This window comes from Diabrotica undecimpunctata, chromosome 6 (genome assembly GCF_040954645.1).
Source record: "Diabrotica undecimpunctata isolate CICGRU chromosome 6, icDiaUnde3, whole genome shotgun sequence".
Lineage (NCBI taxonomy): Eukaryota > Metazoa > Arthropoda > Insecta > Coleoptera > Chrysomelidae > Diabrotica > Diabrotica undecimpunctata.
Genome location: NC_092808.1, coordinates 22578814 through 22592186, shown reverse-complemented (window position 1 = coordinate 22592186; position 13373 = coordinate 22578814). Strand labels below are relative to the sequence as shown.

The window sequence follows — 13373 nt, the reverse complement described above, 5'->3', positions numbered from 1 at the left end:
TATCAAGTTTCACATTGTCTTCAATTTTAGGACGCCCAGCGTTTGGAATATGTTTAACGTGCCCATGTTCTCCAAATTTTCGGACTATTTTACTTACTGTTGATTGGCTGATGGGTCTTTCTGGATATTTTGCATTGAATAAATTGCATACCTCGTTCTGTGTTCTTTTTTTATCTCCGCGTCCGCTAAGAATTAATATTTCTATGTGTTGTGTTTCATTTAGGTGAGCCATAATTTAGTATACAAAAGTACTGATGACAATTAACAAAATCAAAACATTTACGTCAATAAATATTACAGTAACTATGCCACTATCACTTGCTCGAATTAACATTTGACAAAAAGTTTCAGTGTTTATGAGATAACTTTTTGTGTCCATTATTATTTTTGATTTTTTAAGTATTTACTTCAGAAAGTCATGGCAGGAACCGATGGATGGCATTTCGAACAATTAATTTAAAATAATTGTTATGCATAATTTGGTTACTTTACAGTACATTATGAATTAAATCATTAGTTGTAATTTAGTTGAATTAAATTAAAAAAAATTGTTTTTGTACCCTTAAAAAAATATTTTAGTTAAAAATGTAATGTTAAATAGAGAATTCAATTCTCCTTAAAATGAGGTGTCGCATTATACCAATTTCTATTTAAAAAAATTGACGGTTATGTCACTACACCCACACCGGTGACGTTATCACTATTCCATGTACGTTTTAAGGTGGGTATTTTATAACAAAAATCGACTTCGGGATTTCCCTCAAAACTCGACGGTTCTCGAAATAATGATAATATTCCATAATTTAGTCGTTAACTGTATATATACAAATTATGAACACTGAAGTCTTACCCAGTAGCGGAACCAAGGGGGGGTTTGGGGGTTAAACCTCCCCCAGGTCACTATTCCGACAGTTACTCACAAATTTTAAGGACTCAAAATGGAGGTAGCATAAAAAAAATTCGGGGCCCAACCAAAACCTCTCCCACAGAAAAATTCTGGGTGCGCCACTGATCCTAAATGTGTACTTTCCGTATGCATGAATCATAGCCGTTTAGAAAATCCACTACCTCTAATAATTAAAATTCAAAGTATTCCAATTTATTTATTATTCTCTTCACATAAGTCTATATATACAAATAGTAAAACTAATATTCAAAAATTTTTTTACCACCAAAACTCGTTCCATTGGGAACTACCACTGGAAAATTCATAGGTACATCTTCTCTTGCCGATGCTATTGGCGTAATGCTAATCTTCTTTTCGCTTTTTCGACGTCGACTTTATTAAAACCTCATCTGTGAACGTCCTCTTCCTCTTTGTTCCCAGTTCACTCGTTCTAGTTTCTCTTCTAAGCGAAAAATCATTGTGGCTCTCCGCCATCATGAGTATCTCGATAGGTTCTATGCATTCCTGTTGCATCGCTAACGCCATTTTATAAACTAGACTATCGGTTCTATTGTACATTATTGCATTCGTAAACATCAACATTGTATCGCGTTTGAATTCCAAGGTGGATCTAATTGTACCGTTTTCGATATTCTTTTTGATTGTGAGAAGGTCCATTGGTCTGTAAACTGTAGTACTGTAACCTAAAATGCACGAAAATTTATTATTGAGCGAAGCTATGAAGCAATAAAAAGCCCAAAACCTACCAAATTTTTGCAGTAAGTGTCAGGAAATTTTGTGACCAAAATGATGATGTGGAAATCTGCATTATTGAACAGAGAAAATGCATTTTCCAAAGAGCATTTCGAAGTGATGAAAAATGATAAATTTGTAATTCGGCAATAATTGACGGAAATGAGTTCAATATTACTACTTGGGAATTACTGAAGACAAATATCATAACGGTGATGGTCTTCACAAAATGTTTATTAACAAAATTTCCTGACACTCATACGAATAGAATGCAAAAAGTTTCATTTAGATCCATGCTACTGTAAAAATTTGGTAGGTTTATTGCTTACCGAATAAATAAGGTCATACTCGATCATTATTCACGATCACCAACAAACTCGTATATAAATAATAATAATATAATATATATATATATATATATATATATATATATATATATATATATATATATATATATATATATATATATATATATATATATATATATATATTGTTACGAACATGCTTTTGACATGGCTCATATAACGGTTACAACTCTAACAAGGCCACAAGAACATTCGCGATCCTTCGAGTGAGAGACAGAACAACAGGTCACGTAGGCGAATTAGAGGTGGGACAACTCCTGAATGTTCTGGAACTTAATACTTTTGGTATATAAATGACGCGATGTTAGAAGTTAGTTTAGTTATTAAGATACTACCGAACTGTAAAGTTATAAATAAATATATGTATATAAATTCGAACCGCTCGTTTTATTTAATCTCGCTACAATATATATATATATATATATATATATATATATATATATATATATATATATATATATATATATATATATATATATACAGTACTTTAAGTTTTGGATTAGATATTGCAAACTACATAAACCGCTCAAATCGGCAACGTTGCCTCGTAAGAGGTAATTGTAATTCTCCGATCCCCTCCGACACCTTAGCCTTAGAATCCTAGACAGAAAACGAGAAAACCATTTAGTAACACATAACAACGCAAAGGATATGCACCTACGTCCGTCGATTTTTGTTTTGCTGATGTATATCCGGTTTATTTCTTATAACAAACTCGATAAAAATACTCTGACCATTATAAGGCGGTACATTTGTATCGATTTTTAATAATGTGAACAATTTTTTGTTAACATTATTGTTTTTGATGAAACAAAAAATATACTATTATTAAAAATAAAAAATAATTCTTAATTAAATAAGAAATAATTCTTTATGTCCTACAGATATGATTCAAATATTTGACCTACGGCTGAACAGTATCCCAATCTGTCATAAATTTCTGCGGGCAGATGTAAGAGTTTCTGCTGTAAAAGGTTATTCTGTTTTTTAATCCATCCAAATTTTAGGCTCTAGCCTCAGGATGATCGTAGATGATGCTTTTTAAATATCCCCAAAAAAAGTCCATGGGTGTTAGATCTGGAGATCGCGCAGACCACTTAATATCGTCTGTTCTACTGATAACTAGATGCGGAAAAGTATTGTTTAAGTACTCATTAATTATTCGAGCGTTGCGAACTGAACAGCCGTCTCGATGGAACCAAACATTCTCCAGATTTACATCAGGAAGATTGAGAATAGCGGGAAGAAAATGATTCTGTAACAAATCGAGGTATACTCTACTATTCAAGTTGTCCTCAATAAAAAATGGACCTATTATGTGGTCTCCTAAAATGCCAGTTCAGACGTTAATTTTTTTGAGGATGTTAAGCTCGGTAAACAACACTTCTGTGCTGGTTTTCCCGCACCCAATACCTCGTAATGAAAGGATTGTGTCTCCCTACTAACGAAACACATGATTCATCAATGAATAAAATGTTTTTAATAAAATTGGGTTCATCATTGGCTTTCGTTACTAGAGTTTCTGAAAACTCCATTCTTCGAAAGTCTGGATACAGCTGCTGCGTTTTACATTGCTAACATCTAACTGTCTAGCAACGCTTCTACCTGAACGTGTTGAATCTACTTCGATTGTTACACAAATGCAGTAACAACTCTCAAAATTTTTAACAGTATGAATTGCCTGTACGCACAGAAAATAAATCTACACACTGTTGTCCAGAATTACCATCATAAAACAATTGTATTATTTGAACCTTTTCTGCTGGCGTATAAACAGACATGTTGTTCACAAAAATAAATTAAAAATCTACGTTGTTATTGCTTTAAACAACCACTGTATAATGACAAATTATTGGCGACGGGGTGACGGAGATTCGTGGAAAGTCGACGGCGCACATTGTTGCCATTTATAGTGTGTATATCTAATTTAAAACTTAACGTACTATATATATATATATATATATATATATACGGGGTTGCGAAAAAGTCTGGCAACAAGGCTGTATCTTTGAAACGAATTAACTTAAAATTATGACTTTTCAAAAATGATAGTAACTTGATGCAATAATAAATAATTTAACCAGATAATTGAAGAAACTTTGTTAAACATATTAAAGATGTAATTTTATACATGAGGAGGTAACATGCAAACAGGCTTAAGTCACACTTAGAAATCAAAGTTGAGTTGGAGGTGCCAATGCATTGTTCTGTTGTAGCCAAAGTGGTTTATTTCATCTGATTCATGCAAAAAAATATTACCCATGGTAAAAGCATGTTAAAAACCACCTTTACACGCAAAACAACTTATTTCCACTATACCGGTCCATGTTAACCAGCTTATTTCCAACCAACCAATAGGAGCTCTGCAACTGCCACTCAGCTGATCCAGTGAGACTTACAAATTTGAGGTTATGTGAGGGTTTATTGTCAAAGTATTTAAAAACAATTAGTAATCACTTTATTATTTAAAGAATAATGGATGGAGTAGATGTGTAAGTGTTGGTGAAGGAAATGATAGGACTAAAAAGAGAAGAATTACATAAGGAAAAAGGGAAAGTGAACAAATTACCAAGTATGTTGCTCCTAAGAGAGCCCTTGTTTTGTTCTGTTCAAGCACAACAATAACCGCTTCACGTAAAAATAAAGCCTATTTATATCAGCGCTTTCAAAGAAGAGTTTTATAAACTTCCAGACACAAAAATACAAGACAACATATTTGCCAATCTGATTCATACAACACAAATCAAAAGACATAGGCCTAGGTCGGTAAACAAAAACAAAAAGAAAAAACCTGAACCTGAGCGAAAGTACTCGATACAATACTTTTTTCCAACTGTCTCTGGTGCTAAAACGTTTGTATATTTAAAGCTTTTTCGCACTGTTATTGGTATTGAAGAAACTACAATAAAAGCATAGCCAAATAAGTGCATTTTGGGTTTGCTGTTGAAGGGAAAAGAGGAGGTAGTTTATTCGTCTTCCGGGTTTGGACCGTGTCATTTGTGAGTGACCCAAAAGTGGGTTCATCTCGACGTTTCGCTACAATTGTATGTAGCTTCTTCAGGAGAACAAAAAAGAAAACAAAAGACAGGAAGATGGGTAGTTAGCAACGGTAACTCAGTTACTCAACGCAACCAGAGGCGAATACTAACTACCAAGATGGGCATTTGGTCACAGTAACTCAACTACTTAACGCAGCCAGAGGTGAAAACCAAATGCCAGGACAGGGATCCACGTCCAACAGCTCAGAACACTAACGCGTCGAGAGGCGGGGAGTGAATCCGACTATTACTCTGCTACCGCTCTATTTATAGTCGCGGTGACCTGTCGTGTCGGGACGTATCGGCACACTCCGTGGCGCGAACGTCAAGAAGCGCGCGCTGGCCAATCGTGTGGCTGCATCGTGGTAGCGGGACCGGATGGCGGCTCTAGACTGAGATTCCAGATGGGAGACAAGTAGTATCCTTCCTCTCGATTGATATTATGTGGATTTTTTCGGATCTCTAGAGATTCGCGGATTTTCCTGGAATAAAAGAAGGGGCTCTTAGAAATAATATGGGTTTTTTCGAACAATATGGAATGACCGGTTTCTTGGCAGTGTTCTGCAACTGCAGAATGGGAGAAAAGACCTGATCGAATGCATCTTTGATGCTCTTGAATCCGAGTTTTGACGGAACGACCAGTTTCGCCAATATACACTTGTCCACATGAACAAGGAATAGAATAGACACCACAGGAAGATAGGGGCGGTAATGGGTCCTTAGGAGAGGGTAGATATTGTGAGATTTTCTTGGGTGGTCGAAAAGTAGTCCTGATACCTTCTTTGCGAAGAATTTTGCCAATCCTATCAGTGACACTTCGAATATACGGAAGAAAAGCCAGAGGAGTATTACCCGAAGATTCTGAATTTGTCGTCCTAGGGTGTAAAGGGGGATGTAGATGTCGGTGTGTAATATTTTGAATTGTGGACTTGGAGTAACCGTTGGCGACAAGGGTTTTTTGCAGATGGCCAAGTTCTTCTCTAAGGTTGTCAGGTTCAGAAATCGAAATGGCCCGATGGATGAGAGAGTTGATCACAGAATTCTTTTGGGCAGGATGGTGGTGTGATGAAGCATGTAGGTAACGATTCGTGTGAGTCTTTTTTCTATAAACAGAGTGACCCAATCGGCCATTGGGTTTGGAGGTGACTAACACATCGAGAAAGGGAAGGGACCGATTATTTTCTACTTCCATTGTGAATTTTATACTCGGATGTTAAGATGATCTAGGAAGGGAGAAAGGGTATGTTGACCATGGGGCCAGATGATAAATGTATCATCAACGTAGCGGAACCAGACTTTTGGTTTTAAGGGGTAAGATTCTAGGGCTAAAGACTCAAAGGCTTCCATGAAAATGTCAGCAATGACAGGGGAAAGGGGAGAACCCATTGGTGTTCCAGATATTTGTTTGTAGAAATTGCCTCTAAAAGAAAAATATGTTGAAAGGAGGCATTTTTCCGCAAGATCTGCCAAAACCAAAGACTTGTTATCATTGGTCAAGTGATCTCGCAGAACAACTAGAGAGTCATGTATGGGGATATTGGTAAATAGGGATGATACATCGAAACTGACGAGAATGTCTTGGGGATCTACCGTGAGGGAGGAGATTAAGTTGATGAAATGTGTGGAATTTCGGACATAAGAAGAGGTACGACCAGTATAGGTCTTAAACTGATTCGACAAGTACTTTGCGAGTTTGTAGGTAGGAGAGTTAATCGTAGTCACAATGGGACGAAGAGGTACGTTGTCTTTATGGATTTTGGGAAGACCGTAAATTCTGGGGCAGATGGAGTTTTTCGGAACTATGGACTTCTTAACATCATCGGAAAGACGGAAATCCGGAAACCCGGAAGACGAATAAACTATAATTCTGACTCTGGCCGTGGAAGCCTACGATTTCAAAAGAGGAGGTGACTAAGATTGGACACCTTCGAAAAAATGGGAACAGGAAAGTCTTACAAAAGTATTGTGTTGGTAAGAGGCTTGAAAAACTACAAGTATGAAAGAAAAGAGTCTTTTATCAAATCTGAGTAGTGAGCTAAGTATTAGTAAACTAAGTAAAATATTAACATAGGTTTTAAGTCACCTGCTTCCGATACTTACAGTACGTGCTGCCTTTTCAAAGAATAAGTTAAAAGTGCACCAGCACAGTGTGCTGAAAGGCGCAGCTAATGGTTGAAAAGTGGATTCATTCAAGAAGAGCAAACTACAGAAGAGTCGTTTTATAACTACATGGAAATAAATGTTTCTCATTCTGTTAACCTTTACTTTGATCTTCAACAAATTCATCCACAACCGAAAAGTCCAATTCAAGAAGCTTATTACGCGAGACAACTTTGGTTTTATACCTTTTGTATTACTAATCTAAAAACTCGAAAACTACATTTGGACAAAGAAGCAGGCAGGAAAAGACAGTGTGGAAATATCATCGGCTCTTTTTAAATATTTGAAAGAAGCTAATTTTTAGGGCTGTTCTGTACTAAGGTTGTTTAGCGATGGTTGTGTTTCTTAAAATAAAAATAATATTGTTCTGAGAACACTGATTCATTTTTTCGAAACACAAAATATCAATATAAGGAATTTATTGTATTTCGCTGTAGGCGGACATAGTTTTTTACCCGCCAACCGTGTTTTTAGAAGAGCAAAAAAGCAGTTGCGAACAAAATCCATAACAGGAATACCATGACATCTACAGTGGTATAGGCAAGGTAAGAGCACTAGAAGATTGACCACTTCTTGATACTAAGAACCTAAGTGAATACTATAAGGACATCCAATCAATTAGTGAACTGAAGAGAATTGAAATATGCTACCGGATACAAGAAGAAATTGGACACCTTCGAAAAAAGGGGAAAAGGAAAGTCTTACAAAAATATTGTGTTTGTAAGAGGCTTGAAAAACTACAAGTATGAAAGAAAAGAGTCTTTTATATCTTTGAGAAAGAAAGGGAAAAATAATCTTAAACAAGTGAGACTGGAAGAACTCCCACTTCCTCATTTGTTAACCAAAGAAAAGACAAATATATTCACAAACTTTTGAAAAAATTGTTTTTCTAACCCACGCCTTGGTTGGTACAAGAGTTTTATTTTTGATTAACCCACTACAGGAGGTGCTGGTGAGGAGCAGAAAGTAATGAGTGACTGTCTCGACGATGACTTCTGACTTTCGTCATATTTAAAAAACTGTTTGTTACAATGTAACCAAAGTTAGAGCAGGAGAACAATTCACTGAAAATACTCCAACACCGGGAGGAATTAGACAAGGCGACAGTTTAAGACCCTTCTTGTTTAACCTACTCATGGGCAAAATTATAAACAAAGTAACATCTCTCAATCTCGGATACAGAATGGGCAACAAAAGAAATGGTATGGTGTGTTATGCAGATGATGCAGCAATTATTGCCGAATCAGAAGATGATCTTCAGAGACAACTCTTTCAGTTCTTTCAAATAAGCCGCCAACTAAATATGACCATTTCTAACAACAAAACAACCCCATAGAACAGGTGATGCAATTCAGGTATCTGGGCAAAGATATATCAAGCACACACGACCCAGTAAAGGACCTAAGGAGTCAGATCAACAAAGCATCCGAATTGTCGGGATGTCTGCGGGAGATAGTCTGTTCAAATCCGTATATGCGCACAGATAGTAAAATTAGAATCTACAAGACTTGTATACGACCGATCATGACATCATGAAGATACTAACAAAACGAAACAGATGCTAAGGGTTGCCGAAATGAAAACCCTAAGAACAATAGTGGGCAAAACAAGAAGGGACAGGGTGAGAAATACAAACGTTAGAGAGCAGTGCAAAATTCAAGATATTGTAAGATGGGGAAGGCAGCGTAAGTGGTACAATCATGTAAGACGAATGGATGAGAATAGACTCCCAAAAATTGCCCTAGAAAACAACCCGCCCGATTCAAGGCCTCCCGGAAGACCACCTAAAAGGTGGAGGGATAGTTGGCAATCTACCTCCCAGGAAATTAACCAGAGGCAGCTCCAGAATTAAATAGATCAAAAGATCTCCAAGAAGTAGAAGTTTTTCAGTTATTTGGTTAATTATTTATTATTGCGTCAAGTTACTACCATTTTTGAAAAGTGGATGAATTGAATCTTTTTAACGAAGTTTCTTCAATTATCGACCGTACGACAAAATTTGTAAAAAAGAAATTGTAGGAAATCGCATTTTCTTATATCTATATATTACAATTAAAGACAGTAGTTAATTTGATGTAAACTAAAATATAATGTAAATTATTTAAACAGAAACATGTTGTCATTAACGCCAATAAAACGAGATAAATACATACCTGGCGCCTGATCATCATTAATAGGTTTCAAAAACAATGAGGCATATTTATTTGTCGCCAATCGATTGTAGACTAAAATCACAGACTTTTTCCAATTCCTGTACTCCTTATCATCGTCATAAAAAGCCGAAACGGATACTGGAGAGTCGGTGGGTGTCACCGAATCGGTAGGTGTGACTGGAGTTGAATATCTTCTTTTACTACTTTTACCTCCATCTTCTTCCTCCGTCCATGGGCTGTTTGATCGGTCTGTCTCTGCCTTTAATTTTGATTTTGCGCCTTTCTTTTCGACGTCCATTGCATTATCGGACATTGTCTCCTCTGTTAGATCTTGGTCATCAATATTGGATTTGTCCAAACCAAGGAGCATATTAAAACCTAAAAAGATACCGTTTTATTGAGTATAAAAAGTAATATCAATAAAAAACAGAATATTAATAAACATTTTCAGTTTCCCTCGCACGCCCATGTATTGTAACGAAATAGCCCATCTCCGATACGTGGTACGTGTCACAATTCTTAGAAGGATGAATCTAGAATATTCAAGTGTTGGCACTTCAACCGCTCGTTTTATTTAAAAACGGTACAGTGGTGTCACGGTGTGACGATAATTGATTTATTTAAAAATAAATTCAGCAGTGACTTTAGAAAAAGACTTTTGAACTTTTGAACAGTATTGTTCGTCGGGAACATCCGCGTAGTTAGGTAGTGATCTTTGTACGAAAGAACATTTTAAAAAAGTACGTGTGTGCCTGGCCAAAGATGCTGCTAGTAGAACTTTCAGTAAAAAAAGTTGCGTGAGCAACTAGAAGAACGCGGTGAAGACTGCAGCGTGTCCAAGAAGATCCTTCAAGAACGACTTAAGGATGTCCTCAACAAGAATGGAGATGACCCAGAGACATTCCAGTTCCAGTCAGCAAAAGAAGCAGTTTTAACGAAAATAAAAAATGTGTCTCAAATGATCGAAGAAACTTCTAAAAAAAAATGATAATAAATTCGAAAATGTTTCTAGAAGATTCGAAGAGAAATTTGAAAATGTCTCGCAAATGATTGAAGAAACTTCTCAAATTATTTAAGAAGCAGCTAGACAAAATGACGAGAAATTTGAAGAAGTTTCTAGAACATTCGATAAGATACAGAAAAATGTAAACGACGTAGAAGAGAAGATCAAACAGCTAGAGAGCATGATAACTAATACGAAAATGCTATCACCAGTTAATGCAGTCGTTTTAGATTCTGTAGTGAAAGAAGAATCACCTAGAGACGAAACGACACATCATATGAGATTCAAATTGTCACCATTTGATATAAAGTCTTCTTGGTCCATATATATATATATATATATATATATATATATATATATATATATATATATATATATATATATATATATATATATATATATATATATATATATATATATATATTTAGGGATTCTACAGTATTCACTGCCTTCCCTCGCTCAACCGTTTCCATCTCTCTCTGTTGTTCCATTCTCCATCGTTCAGTCCTCTCTTACTCATGGCGTCGTCTACTTCGTTCCTCCAGGATTTTCGGGGTCGTCCTCTTTTCCTCCTTCCTATGGGGCTCCATTCGGTTATTTTCTTTATCCATCTGCTGTCGCTAGTTCTTCTTACATGTCCATACCACTTTAGTCTTTTTTGTTCTACATATGTTAGTATGTCTGTTTCTATTGATGTTCTTTGCTTTATTTCGTCATTACTTCTCCTATCCATTCTTGTTATTCTGCAGCATCTTCGCAGGCATTCCATCTCTGTTGCTACTATCTTACTGCTGGTTTTCTTGTTTATGATCCAATTTTCAGCCCCATATGTCATAATACTTCGCACTAATGTTTTATAAATCTGCGTTTTTGTCTTCATATTTAGGTGTCTATCCCACCATACTGAGTTAAGTTGTCGGATTGCTGTTCTTGTTTGTCCTAATCTTTGTGTAATTTCTTCCTCTGTTGTTGCCTTTTTCGTGATTATAAACCCCAGGTATTTGAATTTATCCTTTCCTTTGATTGTTACGTTGTCATCAATCTGTAGATCTTCTATGTCTTCTTCACTTGTAGATAGGTACTCTGTTTTCGCGAGGTTAATATCTAGGCCAGCCTTGGTATATTCTTCTTGTAGTTTTTTCATCATGTAGCTGAGGTCGTCTTGGTCTTGTGCAATCACTACTTGATCGTCTGCAAAACTTAATGTATATAGGTATTCGTTCCGTACCGGTACTCCCATGCCTTCGCATTTTCTTTTCCATGTAGTCAAGGCTTTCTCTAAGTATATTTTGAATAGGGTTGGAGATGTGGAACAACCCTGCAGGAGCCCTTTTGTTGTGGTGAAGTCTCCTATGATTCTTGTTCCCATTTTAATGGACACTTTATTTTCTTTATACAGAGCTTTTGTAGCTTCTATGAGTTCCGTCTGTATTTCTAATTTGTACATTGCCTCCCATAGTTCTGACCTTGGTACAGAGTCATACGCCTTTCTCAGGTCCACAAATGCCAAGTGTATATCTCTATTTTTTGCTTTTTTCTTTTCCAACAGTTGTTCCAGTGTGTATATGTGGTCTATGCATGATCTTCCTGCCGTGAAGCCTGCCTGATCCTCTCCGATTTTGCCTTTTATCGCTTGCTCTATCTTTTCTCGTAGTATCTTCCCATATAATCTTCCTATTGATGATATTACGCTTATTCCTCTGTAGTTTTCGCATCGTTTTCTATCTCCTTTCTTAAATATAGATGTCATATATGCCGCCGTCCATTCCTTTTGGTCCATATACCTTAGACAATTTGAAGCTATTGCGACAGCCAATCATTGGACAGAACAAGAAAAGGCTGTTTCCTTGACCGTTGCTTTACGAGGTGATACTGCAGATGTTCTAAGATCGATTGCTAAGGGTCAAGAAAACTATTACCAGACCTTGTTCACTCGACTAGACAAACGTTACGGAGATGCCCATCTTCAACAAGTCTACTAAGCACAACTAAGAAGTAGAATTCAACGGGCAAGTGAAAATTTGTAAGAGTTTGAAGCAAATGTTGCTCGTATAGTGCGGTTGGCTTATCCGGAGGTACCAGACAACATTTTGGAAGAAATTATTGTTTCCAGAAATTTGGAAGCTTTACGACTATCAAGACCGAAAGTTCTAGATGAAGCGCTCGCTATTACCTTGGAACATGAAACAGCTAGTCAAACTTCATGGAACCATCGAGTAAGAACCATTGAAGAAGACGACGAACCAAACGATGAACGTCTGGAAAAAATGGTACGAAAAGTAGTTCGTAACACGATGCCGAAGAGACGCGAAACCAGATGTTGGAGTGGTAGCGACGTAGGTCATATTCGCCGTAAATTGTAAAAAAATATTACAACAGTCAGAAAGCTAGAACAGATCGAACATCGGGCTGGAAAAAGTCATTCAAAAGTTGATGCTCAATCAAGACGGCCATACAGTGCAAATTGTAATCACTGTCTTAAATTAGAAGAACGACTTTGCCTCGTGAGACGAACCACCGTCATTAATGATCAATGGCAGCCTCAACAGCTACGAAACGCCCAAGCAGATGATCTATGTATAAAAAGAGTATTGGATTGGATACATCAAAGTGAGAGACCTACTTGGCAAGACATTAGTAAATGTAGTTCAGAAGTCAAGTCTTACTGGAGCCAATAGACTTGCCTAGTGATAAAAGATGATGATCTTCTGTATAGAAACTTTGAGAACGATGATGGTACAGAATCTAAGCTTCAGTTGATTGTAATTAAAAGTAAAGTGTCAGAAGTATTGCTTCAGTTGCATGACGATGCATCAGGTGGAGGTAGACTATGGAAAAGGTTCGAGAACGGTTCTATTGGGTGAACTGTAAGATGATGTAAGAAGATGGTGCCGGAAATGTGAACTGTGTGCAACCAGTAATGGTCCAGTTGGTAAAAAGAGGGCACCCATGAAACAGTACAATGTTGGTAGTCCTATGGAAAGAGTAGCAATCGACATTGCAGGTCCACTTTCA

General features: G+C 36.6%; 1 protein-coding gene across 1 annotated transcript in view; it reads right to left on the bottom strand.

The window, feature by feature from the left end:
* Nucleotides 1-1090: 1090 nt before the first annotated feature.
* Nucleotides 1091-13373, bottom strand: part of Brd8 (Bromodomain containing 8) — a 37859-nt gene continuing 25576 nt past the window's right edge. The window contains exons 6-7 of the mRNA XM_072534434.1: nucleotides 9356-9733; nucleotides 1091-1590 (exon numbers count right to left, since the gene is read on the bottom strand). Coding sequence (XP_072390535.1) covers nucleotides 1250-1590; nucleotides 9356-9733 — 719 coding nt within the window. The 3' untranslated portion in view covers nucleotides 1091-1249. The remainder of the gene's footprint in view (nucleotides 1591-9355; nucleotides 9734-13373) is intronic.